This window comes from Caenorhabditis elegans, chromosome X (genome assembly GCF_000002985.6).
Source record: "Caenorhabditis elegans chromosome X".
NCBI classification, from domain to species: Eukaryota; Metazoa; Nematoda; class Chromadorea; order Rhabditida; family Rhabditidae; genus Caenorhabditis; species Caenorhabditis elegans.
The window spans coordinates 7,546,012-7,559,265 of record NC_003284.9 but is presented as its reverse complement, the minus strand read 5'-3'; the positions used below and the strand labels follow the sequence as shown (position 1 = coordinate 7,559,265).

Below are 13,254 nucleotides of genomic sequence, written 5' to 3'. Positions count from 1 at the left end.
CGATGACACTGCAATTTTGTACATTGTCTTTCATTATTTACTCTATTCCTGTTCCTGAAAATTGTTTTCATGGAGCTGCAAATATTTTTCCGTGATACTGTACTTCTATTATCACAAATTAAGGAGAACTATGCGACGTAATGACAATTTCTTTCGCAAGCAACAATCACTATATTAAAGCAATAAAAGAAAAGGTAAAAGTGGTTTGAAGAGCAAACGCGTTGGGCTCGTTGACCTGCTGGCTATCAATTTGAAGTGCTAAACTTGATAACGTACACAGATTTGAAATGCTGTACAATATTTCCTCCACAATAAAAAGTGAGTTAGTTTTGAATTTTTTATATTTTTTAAGTTGGAATTTGTTCAATAGTTTTAATGTGGTGTAGTTCCACTCAAAATAGAGAGCTAAAAAAATAACAGTTGAAAACATATGAGGTATTTTGATTATTGTTTGAGATTTGATATGTTGTAGTCCTAGACATGAGAAATGACTATTAGCAACTTACAGACTTCGAAAGTTTATAGATAAATCATGATGAGTGATAGCAAAAGTAGTTTTGTTTCTATAAACTTGCGTGATATGTTTTCTTTAAAAACACATACTTTTTATATTATTCATCTAATACTCTTGTCACACTTGAAGAAGTTAACAGAAAACTTACAAATTGTTAATTTGAATTAGGTACCATACTTAAAAATGAAAATAATTTCCACTTTGTCTTGAAAAAAAAAAGTTACAAACACTCAAAGAAATTTGTCTTCAATATTTTTTGAACATTGAAACCAACTTTTTATTGTAGAATAAACATTTCAGAATGGCGCAAACAAAAGAAAGTATCCCAGTTCTATGAAAACCAAAATGCGCTCCTTGAAGCCCACAAAGAAGATATGCAAACCTTAACTGAAGAGGAGAGTGATAAAGCTGCTGAAAAGGAAAAACGGGACTTAGTTTGGGACTCAAGAATTACCACATTGACTATTATATTAAACGTTTCCCTGATCATTGCTAAATCGATCGTTGCATACTTCTCTGGGTCATTGGCTATTCTTGCGTCAGTCGTTGACAGCTTTATGGATATAACCTCTGGAGTTGTTGTCTGGTATGCTTGCTACAAAATTGAGAAAATGAATAAGGAACAATATCCTGTTGGAATGAGAAAGTAACAAATTGTTCTCATTTGACGAGTATAATATCATTGTATTCAGACTCGAACCACTTACTGTGGTGATTGTTGGCATGATAATGCTTTTTGCCAACTTCATCGTTTTGGAAAGAGCAACAGTTCAGACAATAGAAGACAAGCTTGACCCGCGAGTTGATCTGACAACACTGATTGTACTTTGCACTGGAACTGCCACCAAATTCTGTCTTTTCATGATTTGCAGAGTTAGAAAATCAGCGGCATGCCTCGTTCTCGCCATAGATCAAGTAAATTTCAGTGATTCTGATAGCGCGTTTACGGTAACATCTGATTTTAATAAATGATAACACCTGCAAAGTGAAGCAGAAACTACGTTTATGTTCTTGAAAAAGTTCCGTAAACATTTCTAGACTTAAAGGTGAACTATGCCCAGTTTGAAAATGTTTGAAAACTACACATGTGGTGCCAAAATTAGCAAATATAATAGTGAAAAATTTCAAAAAACTTTGAAGATTTTTTAAGTCGAGCCCAAAAACAGGGAAAACTCAATTTTTGACTCGAAATAAAAAGATTTACAGAAACTTTTTAAAACTTTTATTATAAGTCATTTAAGCATGATAGAGATTAGTTTTAGTCATTTCCCCATCGGCCGTACTCCACTTTTTTAATTTTACATTCTAAATGAATGATATTTCAGCGAAATGATTGCCTAACGAACATTGTTGCATTACTAGGCGCTTGGATTGGACAAAACTGGTGGAAATACGCGGATCCTCTTGGAGCATTTATGGTCTCCGGTTTTATTATTGTGACGTGGTTCCTCACCATCAGGGAGCATATTCCGTACTTAATTGGAAGACGCGCAGACCAGGAGTTCATCAACAGAATCACAAATGTAGGTTTATAAATAAGTAGCAGATTTATATGTATACACAAATATTTGGTAATTTTTCGAAATAACAAACAAACAAACAGGTTGACAGTAAATCGAGAAAAGCGAGACTGAAACGAACACATTTTTGTTTACAGATCTCCATCAACCACGACCAACGCATCAAAGCACTAGACACTGTCCATGTCTACCACTTTGGAGAAAAATTTCTAGTGGAAGTGCATGCAGTCTTTGATGAACCAGCACCCCTTCAAATGGCGCACGATGTAGCTGAGAGTTTGCAAGTCAAGTTGGAGAAGCTGCCCTTTGTAGAGCGTGCCTTCGTACATTGCGACTATAAGTTTGATGGTGATGAACACGTCTGAACAACCTTGAGAAAAGATAAGGAATGTGATTTTTAAACATGTACATATGTCTGTGAATAAATCTAGTGATGACTAACTCACATGGGTGTTTACAGAGAATCATTGAACCAAAAGGACATAATTAATTATGATTTTAAACTTTGTTCGCATAGAAGATCTCTTATTGCATCTGAAAACATTAACATTTTTTTTGAATAAACGTAGCCATTTTAGGATACTCAAAACACTTTTGGAAACATTTAGAAAGAAACATAAGCAAAAATTGAAACGAACATTAATTCTATGAATTTATCGATTATGAATAATTGTCCGAAAATCTCTAATTGTTTCAAGTAATTCCGCGGTTTTTTTTTTCAACATTTCTAAACTTTTAAATAGAAATGGAAATTTCTATCACATCTATCAAATACTTCTGTATGTTCTAGCACTTCAACAACAAACTTTTAAATAATAGAACAATCGGTCATGTAGAAATGCTTAACATAATTCAACAAATGTTGTTTATATGTATTGTGAAAGTTATTACGTGAAATATATTGCTCCTAAGATATTTTTTCTTGATTCGAATTATATTGTAATGATAACTGTTGATTAGAACGAAAATTTTAAAAATAAAACAGTAAAACTAATCTTAACAAACATTATTTTAATATAGGTGCTGAAAATTTTGAAATTACTTTCTAATTGCAGGTCAATTTTAGAAATTTCAAGCTCCATTAATAGTTTAATCAAGTTTTGACTTGATTTTCAATATGTGAAATAAAGTTAAACTTTATTTTTGCACCTCACTTTGAGAAATGTTAAACATAAACTAGTCGTTATCCTTTTTCAATACAAATACGGGACTTTGATTGAAATGGCATATCTGGTTTGCGCGTGCGCAAGGTGACGAACTCAATTAGCATAGAACAAATTGAAACTGTGAGTAGAAAACTGGTGAATTGTTTCGGACAACTGTACTTGCAAAAAACTGAGACCAGATATAGGGTGAGAACGGGTCACCTTCACTTCTTCTGCACCAATCGGATTATCTGCTGAATTCTGGGAAGATTCAAACGGATCAGAGAAGGGGAATCGCAGAAATGAAAAGTATTGTAGAAGTTTCAAAAAGGGAAAGTAGTTTCATTTGCAGAAAACGTTGTGTGGTGTTTAATGACGATACGCTCTTATTCTCCTTTCGCGCTCCACGACAGAATGTACCTCCATTTCCGAAAATCGATCATTGTATTACGCATTAATTAAGTTACTGGTTGATTAAATGAGACGACTATATAATCAAATGTACTGATGTGATAGATAACGACAAAATGGCCATTTTATCTAAGCATAAGCTCAAGCTTCATGAAGGTTTTATAAGATCATATATTATTAGTAATTTCAATCCAAGCATCCGTATATTCTGAAAAATTTTAAACAAAATTATTATAAGACTATAGTTTTCATTTTTGATTGAAAAAAAACCATACTCAATATCAAATTCTTTACCGAGATTTTTCAAAAATCGAAGGATCTTAAATTTTTTCAATTGAACTTTTTCGCAGTGCTTGTAAATATATTGATATTTGATTACTATCTTCGATTCAGGTATAACGTATCTCTCTACTAGTATTGCAATGCAATTTTTTTGTTGGTGAAATGCACAATTAAACAACTTATATATTTTGGTCGCTGTTGTACGGTTGCAAAACTTCAACTAAGTCTAACCAAGATTTTTTTTTCAAATTTTGATTAGAGAAAACTACTTTTGAAAATTTAAAAAATCTAGTTATGAAATCTGACCGTAAGTTTATAAAAGTCGAACTCTAAAAATTCAGCTCCAGTAAAACATTTTATTTCAAAAAAACGAACGAATAAATTCCCTTATACATATGTATCGCTCAATTTTTCTCCGCTTCTCTTTATCCAAACCCGCCTAATTTTATGCATATGGACATGGTCAATCAAGCTGGAATAAAGATTACGTGAAAAGTCACTCTGGGTGACGCAATACTGAATGTGTTATCTCATCCGCCCTGTGGTCTGTCATTGTCATCTCTATGTCTTTCCTCATACCACCACCAACAAACAGGGTTTTGATAGAGAGAAAGAGAAGGGGCGCAGAAAAGAAACGATCCCTCCTCCTTTTCTCACACAGCCAGATATATTCGTTGCTTATTATCAAGCCTTATGTAATACTCCACCATTTTGGTTTCAATATATTTTATTGGATGATCAAAATTTTATTTTTTTCAAATGTTCACTTTTTTCACATCTCTGCTTCAACACTGCTATAGCATGAAATGTATTCAAACAAAATCCAAAAAAAAACACTCAGCCTCTTATCTAACCTCTTATCTTTTCTATTGTATTGTTTTTGTTCCGGTCCTATATCTTCTTCTGATTAGCCGCTATTTCATGACTATCTTTTCAAAAATGATCATTTATCATATTATCATTACAGATCAAGCATGTGGATATCTTTTTTAGTTCTGTTACCAGCTGTAATAGTAGCACAAAACGGAGAAGAAGCTGTCGAGAATGCAGAAAATTTCAGAAGGCGTAAGTTGTGAAAAGCCTTTGAAACATTGTCAAACGAATAAAAAAGATCATTAAATTTGTTTTTCAAAATCAAAAAAGTATAACTATAAATAAGGCAATGGCTGGTAGTTGGGTATCAAATCAGTGAAGTCATTACATTACTTGTCTATTTTATTAAAATGTGAATGGCATTTTCATTTTTATGCTTTGAAGTTTTTGTTTCATGAAGATGAAGTAGCGCCAGCGGGAACATGATTAAAACCAGAGGGATCACCACCAGGCAGTGTACCTGAATCCCAGATCCGCAGTGCATAGCACTTGAAGAACGGATCGTCCTTTAATCCTTTTTTTTTTTAAATCCTATGGTGTCAAAATTACCAAGTGTCAGAACAAAACAACAAATTATTGGAAAATGTTCATTTTGTTCCAAAAAATGTAGTTTTCAATTTTTCCCACTTTCTCGAAAAGTGACAAAAACTGATTAATTTCCTTTTCTTCAAAATTTCCTCCTAATTAAAACTGATTAGAACTGTTCAACTTTTTGAAACAAAATACAAAATATCAAAACATTTTTGAAACGTTTTACCATGATATCTGGCAATTTTGGCACCGTAGTCTAAACGAGGTTTACAAAACGAACAATAATTTGAAAAATATTGTGAATAATCAACGAACGGAAGAATAATCATTTGCAGTTTACGGAATTGCTTCAAAAATCATGGAACTCAGTGGTAATATCATGAACGGAAATGGTGGAAGTGAACAGGAAATTCGTCCTCGCTTTCAAGGTACTTTCTTCAACTTTCACTCAAAAATTTCCCCCATCTTATTCTCTGCCTGCTATCAATAAGCAGTTCGATATGTCCATGAGACCTGTTCCTCATTTTTTCCCTTTTTTGCTTAGATATATCACCGATTTAGCCCTTTCTCCTCTTTGTTCATCTTTCACTGATACAAAATCTGTCAGGGGTTCGATCGTTCACTGAAGACAACAGTATCCTGAGTGGTGGAGGATCATCGTCACAGAATGGGATTATGGCGCAAATGTTACAACAGTACGGAGGTTTGTGGTAGATGATTCTGACGAGAATCTATAAACAACGGACAGACAATGGTCGAGTCGTAAAAGTTAATTTCCAGGAATGCTTGCCAATGCAAAGTTTGCCCAGCCGACAACTACAACGACGCAAGCGCCTGCAGGATTCAAGGCGATCATTGATTCTTTCCTAGGTATCAGTTAAATGTTCGCTAGTATATTTCCTCGTTCCTCCATAATCACTGTTATCATTCAGGCACGGGCAACAGTAGATCAGCTGGCGGAGGTGCTGACGAATATGAAAACTTACCACCACCACCAACTCCACGACCACGACCACGTCAAAACCTGTTCGGACAGTTCCTTGGAGGAGGACAGGCAGCAAATTCCAGTGAAACTACTTATGTCAATAAGGCGGAATTACTAAACTGTTGGTGTTTTAGATGCGCTGCCGTCACAGCAATCATCCTCACAGTCTGCTGCCGGCGGAAACCTTTTGAGTCTTTTTGGTAAGGGATTAGTACATTGATTCCTGAAATGGTTTTGTTTCAAAGCAGTTTGAACAAAATATGGTAAAGATCCAAGATTGCATTCAAATCGAAATTATATTTCAGTAGTTTTGCAGCAGCTTGTTATATCTAACAGTAAAATTGATAACGAAGTTTTGTATTCTAAAACCAACTGCCTGGAAAATGTTAGATATTCAAGGAGAAGTAAAGGATTAATACTGACTTGTTTTAGAGACAAACTGATATAAAAACTTTTTAATGAAAAAAATTTCAAAATAAAGACTTGAAAGTTTTTCAAAATTTTTTATGACAGCTAAAAGTTTGAATAAATGTTCATGTTTTTAATTAAAATCTCAGAGAAATTAATTTCCATTAAAACTTCACATTTTGCTGCATGACTTGGTGATATATTATCCGTTTTTGTATATATTCTTGTACACTTTTAGTCAGGTAAGCTACATTGGTTGCCTATTTGTATCGGCTTAAACTGTACATAAATTAACTAAATAAAAAGTTAGTTGTTTTTAACTGATTGATGCAAAAATGGCAATAATCAAATAAACATTAAATTGAAGATATTTGCTGAAATTGATTTTTTTGATTGATATAAAAAACTTTTGAGAACTCTCGTTATTACGTTTGTTCTTATAAGAAGATTTTTCAATAGAAACCGGGTTGCGCAACTTGAAATAATCGCATTTGGTTTTTCTTTTGTATGAAAGGCTATCCAGCAACCGATACATTTTTTAAAAACAATTTTATAGCAAACATGAATTTAGCTTCTCGGTAAGGTGGTAGAAAGGTGGCAAAAAAATGGGAGGAAGGAGGCACTAAACGCGGAGCCTACCAAACATTAAACAAATATTTCAGCTCCCTCACAAAAGTTTTGTTCTGATATTTCATCGTCGAACTCGAAATTTTATGGGCAGAACCTCAATGTTCCTCAAAAACTGGAATATCAAAAACAATGCTTTTCAAAGCATTAAACGTTCGATTTTAGGATTGATGCCAACTCCAGCCCCAACAACGACCACAACCACTGAAGCAAGCCCTGTTCAAAAAATTATGAATATGTTCGGTAATACATTTGTCTATTGGTAAATATTTATTTGTTAACTTGATATTTCCAGTTCCTCAAGAACGCCCACAGCCTGAACAATCGTCCAGCCGTGGGAAGTTGAACTTTATGGAAATGTTTGGATTGGTGAAGCCAACCACTACCACCACTTCAGCTCCACCTCTCCGAGCACTCTTTGCTCCAGATAAACCGTACAAGGGAACTGCTGAGGACTTTGATGGTAGACTATCCATGAATTGGCAATTATATATTTTCATTTTCAGGAATCATGAATGCTCTGCTTCGTACAAACGCTAAACCAGCTCGCCAAGAACCATCTTCTATTCTGTCTCAATTCTTCGGTGGAAAAAAATAAGTTATTTGATTACCCCCATTCCGTTCGTATTTTAATTTATTTTCACAACACCCCAAGCCCCGATTGGAGATCTCAAACTACTCTTTCCTGTCTTTTTTTCATTTATTCAATATTTTAATTCAACATTCATCAGGTTTTTTTGCTAAGAAAATATTATAAATTATTTTAATTATTATTGTGATTAAAATTTAATTTAAACAATAGCAGAAACGTCAATACTTTGAGAGCGGTGACGACCATGAGCAATCGGAGGCAAAATGAGACGAGGTGGCTCCGGAATTCGTTCCATCTGGAAATATTGATTTGAAAAAGTTTTTCGTAGTCCAGTCCTAATACTAAAAAATCTGAATTCACTCAAGAGTTGGAAGCTTTGTTTTTACACTATTTTTTTTCTCAATCCATAGACACTATTCAAAAAAAAAACATAGCGAGTTTGCACATACATATAGTACTGTATACCTGAACATTCAGCAGAAATCGTCAATCGTTCATACTCTTTGGGACACATATTATCAAAATTCCTATTAATTAAAGAAACTTTTTTGTAATCTGAAAGTGCGACAAGTGCAAGTGACAAGAATGATATGTATTTGCATTTTTACCTCAATGATATCCACATAACCGGTATTTTCATAAGCACATCGATCCGATTGCTTCACATCCATCTTCTTCGATAAAATACCTCTAGCATTGGCCACATGATCCTCGGCTGGCGCCGTTTCTTCTGCAATATCTTATCATATTTCATGCGTCTTAATTATCAACAAAAAAGATCAAACCTTGATCCTTGAATCGATGAATTGGAAAGTGGTCCATATTATTGACAAATAAATTGGGAATTGCTCGCCAAAGTTTTGTGATTCCATACGGAAATTGGAAGAAGCACCATCTCAAAATTTTAATTTTTTTTGAATATTTTAATGACTGTTTCTCCTGAAAATTACCTGCAGCAGGCACATCCGCAACAAAAACATCCACAACAGCATAAAAAGAAAGTCATTGTGAAGATTCCAAGGAAAGCCGTTAGATCATCGCGCAGTTCTCCTGATCATTTCAATAATTAATAAATAACCTGTTGTTGAATGTTATATTTATTTGGAATGCAAAAATAGAGTGCACGTCTTTTTTGATTTTTCGATTTTAGATTTTAACAATACACATTAAAAATAATTCGATGGATGTTACTGTGTTGGATTAGTTTAAATGTCTCTTCCGAGTTAAAAGCCTTTGTGAATGTGATTTCAGATGTGAAGAAACTAAAACTGTTTATTACTTAAGTATGCTCAAAAAGACAAAATAAATAACACGTCAGGGCTTCAAAAAAATGTTTCATACATCTGTTTATTGCAGACTTACAAATACTCACAAATGTCTTGGAAATTTTAAAACTTATTTCAAGTTTTCTAATTTAGGTTTTTGTTTACAAAATGCTACCAAATTTTGAGTACCCATCGCCGGAAAATATACAGTGATCAATAAAAGAGTAAAAGACTAAAATATGCAAAAAAGGCGATAATAAAATTATAACTAAGTTTTTGCTGTTACGCCAAGCACTAGATCGTAAAATATGAGAAATTTTCAAGAGTTTTTCAAGTTTCAAAATTTTAAATTGTCAAAAAACATTTTGTAAACTTTTTAAGTCTTTTACCAGCTTCCTACCAAAAATTGCACATTTTACAACGAAACAATATCCCACACACCATTCTTATTTTGGATTATGATTTATGAAGTGATACTCAAAACGATTATTTCCAAAAACAGTTATTTTAATAAAAAAAATGGTATTTCAAGTGTATGATTATTGTCTCAATTTGTTATATCCAGTCGTTTAGTAAGTATTAGGTTGTCCCGGAAGTCTTTGTAACTGAGTTTGCTTTTCCACAGCTCACCGCAGTTGCAGTTTGATGTTCCCTCATTGCTAGGGCATAACAACGAGTAAAGGAACTTCATTTAAAAAAACACCCCATTCCCTTCCCTCTGGCCTGAGTTTAGTTAGCCACCGATTTAAGTAACTAGTGCATTTTGACAGCTCATAAAAATTTCAGGATTTTTTGAATAAATTTAGGTTAGGATTCGACAGTTCAAACTTAGATTCAAAATGTGTCGGCAATTTCCAGTTAAGGATGTCAGAGGGTTGAAGTTTCCGACAAAAATTTGAAAATGAGAGCCATTTCTTTGGGAATATTGGAACAGCAATCCTAAAAATAAGTGACCCCTTTCAAACGAAATTCGTGATCAAAACCATACGTTTTTCCCCAAATTTTAAACGTTTTGGAAAGTTTATATAAAAAAGATTTAGTACATTTGAAGTGAATCATAAGAAATCATCCTTCCAAGGACCGAAAAATGTTGTAATTTTTCATGCAGATAATTTTTTAAATGATGTCCGATATAAAAAATAATTTTTGTAAAAAAATATAATACCTTGAATGATAGGATTGTCAAATTCGTCCTCTGTGTCTAAAAGTCCTCGAATCACAATGACAACAGCAATATTGAAAACAGTCATCTGAAAGATCACAGCAAGTTTATATCTCAAAGGTGTGTCAAATCATTTTATGAATATTATAAACAATTAGCAAGTATTCTAAAATAATTTTCCTTCGATAAGGTTGTTTCTGGGAAGAATAAAATCAGTAACTCACAATCACAAAAACCGCAACGAGACATCCCCAACGCTTAGGTTGCCCAACATCTTTTTCTTGGAACATATTCTAACATAAAATTCCAAAATAAAGTTGAAAATCGATCAAAAAAGGTAGTGAAGAACCGAGTCAACCGCACAAAATGCAAATTTGCCCGTAACAGTTAATACATTTGAATGATTGTTTCAGAGTGACATACTGAAAAATGAAATCACAGAAAAAAAGGGAGAGGAAAACTGTTCTCTTACTTTTTCTGTTTATTTTTTTTCGAATTCACAAAAATTGTGGAATCCTTTGTAATTGATTTTCACTCTTTCTCTCGCGTTCTGACTTCAAACAAAAACAATTAGGACATGGTCTGTCAAGCTTTTGAAACGTTTTATTTTCATTTTCACTGACGGATATAACTTAGATATAAAAAATATATGATAAACAAGAAAAACCACAAAATTGAAATGTAAAAAATTTTGCAGATCACTGAAAGTTCTGACGGAAAAGACATTAAAGCACATCGAAAAAGTCTCGAGCTGTGATAGGACAGTTAGGAAAGACTTTACAAACGAGTGATAACTAATCAAAATCTTTCTAATATCCCGGAGCTGTTCTTGGTGGTGGACAATGTTCACATCCTCCACTTGGTCCTCTGGCACCGTCTGGTCCCACTGGACCTTCTCCTCCAGGGTGACCTGGAGATCCAGCAGTACCATTGTCTCCAGCGTCTCCTGGAGATCCATCCTTTCCTGGCTGACCTTGTGAACCCGGTGTTCCTGCGGTTCCAGGTGGTCCTGCTGGTCCTGGAGCTCCAGCTGGCCCTGCTGGTGCAGGAACCTCAATAGTTTTACCAGGAATTCCGGGCGTTCCTGCATTTCCAGGATTTCCGTTTGCACCTGGAGCTCCGGCGTTTCCAGGTGGTCCTTGGCCTCCTTTATTTCCAGCTGGACCATCAGTTCCTGGGGCTCCAGGGTTACCAGATGGTCCCTTAACCCCAGCGCTTCCGGCTGGTCCTGGTGGGCCTGGTGGGCAATCGAAGCACCTAAAAAGTTATGTAAGTACATTCAGTGAACAGACGCTAAAGTATTACCAGTCATAGTTTGGAGCAGGAGTCGCAGCTGGTCCGTCTGGTCCATCTTTTCCAGGTGCACCAGCTTCTCCGTCAGCTCCATTATCTCCATCTCTTCCGGGAACTCCGGGTGGTCCTTGTGGAGAGACTCCACATCCACAACAACCACCTCCACCACCTCCTACATTTGCAGGAGCAGATTCAACAGCGCCTAGAACATTGATGTCATAAGTTGCGAAAATTACTTTTGTATAAAAAAAAGAGAAAGCGAATCATTACTTTCAAGTGGACCGGAACTGTAACCAGCTTGACGACGAGAGCGGACAATTGCGCCACCAGCTACTTGGGTCAAGATCTGCACGAAATAATATATGGGAAAACAATAATTTTAGAATACCTGAGTTTTGGAAAGCTCTCTCCAAATGTTACCGGATCTAAGACGACAAAAATCAACTTCAGACTGCATTGAGGATTGCATATGTTGCATAACACTGTATAAAATTGGCACGGAAATTACAGAGAACAAAGTGGCAATTGTAGAGGTGGCTACTCCATAGAATGCAAACCTAAAAAGAGTACACATAGGAAAATTGGTGAGATTAAAAAACTAAACAAAAAAAACAAAAAAAAATCCTACTTCCTCAGAGAATTTGCTTGCTCTTGAAGACTTTTCAGATCATCTGAACCCGAAGAAGTCATGTTTTGATTTGCAAACAATTCGAATATTCAATAGAGGCCCAGAACTTGCGAACTGTCTGTAGAGGCAGTGTTCGAATAATTAAAGAATTGCGACACTTGGTGTGGCTTTTATATACAAGTGTTTGCGCAGTTTGGCGCAATCTCCACCCACAATATATAGAAAAAGAGGAAGATGAGTGAGTAAAGAAATGCGGATATTCACAAAGGACGGCCCCTACAACTATGCTTAATGGCGAATGAGGCGGTGGCGACGGCGGAAAACGAATTCTTGGCTGCCATTGGCAGTACGAGAAGAAGCAGTTAAGAAAAAGATGGTTACATTACTTAGTGTATAAACACGGTGATATTATCTCAGTCCGCTCGCTCGTTTTCCCTCTCTCTTTTTTGCAGTCCCCACAGCCGGAGGACCGACAGTTTCGCTCTCACTGAAAAAAGGCAGTTATCGTACCGATCATCTTACACTTTTGTTACGCAAGCCGTGTTTTGGCAGTGCGTTTGAGATATGGCACAGGGTAAAGGAAAACGGGATCAGATGCATGTTATTGGGATTAAAACTAACGAATAACAAACAGATTTCCAAGACAAATGAAATAAGGGGCTATTGTATTTTCTCAGTCGTGTTTGGTTTTGATATAAATTGTGAACATACAGAATTTCCAATTCTTATTCTACAGTTTTGTAGTTAATTATCATTGATATCTTAAAAAATCAATTACGATATAACTTTCCAAAATGACAGGATTGGGTGCTGCAATTATAGAAAACGCACACGGTGATTATTGAAATTTCTAGAAAGGCTCAACAGTTAAAGTTTGTAGTTCGGATGCGATCAAAGTTTAAAGTTTTACGAGAAATGCTGTTTAGATTTTCTGAACTCCATCATAAATTGCACGTAATTATAATGCTGATTTAGTACATACCAACCATAACATACGATCAAGCGCTTGTTTTTTTGT

The 13,254-nt window shown here is 35.0% G+C and overlaps 4 protein-coding genes and 3 non-coding genes across 9 annotated transcripts; 3 read left to right on the top strand and 4 right to left on the bottom strand.

Annotated features, from left to right (window-relative positions):
• Positions 1–180: 180 nt before the first annotated feature.
• On the top strand, positions 181–2,478 carry PDB1.1 (Cation efflux protein cytoplasmic domain-containing protein; the record flags this gene model as incomplete). 3 transcript variants are annotated; one of them, NM_001047811.2, is made up of 5 exons in its annotated part: positions 181–318; positions 815–1,160; positions 1,207–1,429; positions 1,840–2,037; positions 2,172–2,478. In NM_001047811.2, the coding sequence occupies 5 exons, from the start codon at positions 288–290 to the stop codon at positions 2,397–2,399; spliced, it is 1,026 nt and encodes a 341-aa protein (NP_001041276.1). The 3 variants fall into 3 exon arrangements, with proteins under 3 accessions (NP_001041276.1, NP_001041277.1, NP_001041278.1); NM_001047812.7 differs by lacking the exon at positions 181–318 and having other exon boundaries at positions 889–1,160; positions 2,172–2,399; NM_001047813.4 differs by lacking the exons at positions 181–318; positions 815–1,160; positions 1,207–1,429 and having other exon boundaries at positions 1,930–2,037; positions 2,172–2,399.
• A 280-nt stretch (positions 2,479–2,758) lies between these two features.
• Positions 2,759–2,908, bottom strand: PDB1.2. The gene has a single exon (NR_071526.1). It is a non-coding gene; the product is annotated as an Unclassified non-coding RNA PDB1.2 (non-coding RNA).
• Positions 2,909–4,443: 1,535 nt separating this feature from the next.
• Positions 4,444–4,591, top strand: F46C8.12. The gene has a single exon (NR_071525.1). It is a non-coding gene; the product is annotated as an Unclassified non-coding RNA F46C8.12 (non-coding RNA).
• Positions 4,451–4,598, bottom strand: F46C8.20. The gene has a single exon (NR_071524.1). It is a non-coding gene; the product is annotated as an Unclassified non-coding RNA F46C8.20 (non-coding RNA).
• A 241-nt stretch (positions 4,599–4,839) lies between these two features.
• Positions 4,840–8,066, top strand: F46C8.8 (uncharacterized protein). The gene is made up of 9 exons (NM_076877.7): positions 4,840–4,937; positions 5,612–5,704; positions 5,884–5,979; positions 6,057–6,146; positions 6,209–6,343; positions 6,396–6,461; positions 7,462–7,539; positions 7,592–7,759; positions 7,803–8,066. The coding sequence occupies exons 1-9, from the start codon at positions 4,847–4,849 to the stop codon at positions 7,892–7,894; spliced, it is 909 nt and encodes a 302-aa protein (NP_509278.2). The 5' UTR covers positions 4,840–4,846; the 3' UTR covers positions 7,895–8,066.
• On the bottom strand, positions 7,978–10,808 carry F46C8.1 (uncharacterized protein). The gene is made up of 6 exons (NM_076876.5): positions 10,540–10,808; positions 10,319–10,403; positions 8,839–8,938; positions 8,674–8,783; positions 8,497–8,618; positions 7,978–8,183 (listed from the first exon to the last, which is right to left on the bottom strand). The coding sequence occupies exons 1-6, from the start codon at positions 10,603–10,605 to the stop codon at positions 8,088–8,090; spliced, it is 579 nt and encodes a 192-aa protein (NP_509277.2). The 5' UTR covers positions 10,606–10,808; the 3' UTR covers positions 7,978–8,087.
• Positions 10,809–10,900: 92 nt separating this feature from the next.
• col-174 (Nematode cuticle collagen N-terminal domain-containing protein) lies at positions 10,901–12,457 on the bottom strand. The gene is made up of 5 exons (NM_076875.8): positions 12,237–12,457; positions 11,997–12,165; positions 11,879–11,954; positions 11,621–11,810; positions 10,901–11,572 (listed from the first exon to the last, which is right to left on the bottom strand). The coding sequence occupies exons 1-5, from the start codon at positions 12,296–12,298 to the stop codon at positions 11,125–11,127; spliced, it is 945 nt and encodes a 314-aa protein (NP_509276.1). The 5' UTR covers positions 12,299–12,457; the 3' UTR covers positions 10,901–11,124.
• Positions 12,458–13,254: the final 797 nt, after the last annotated feature.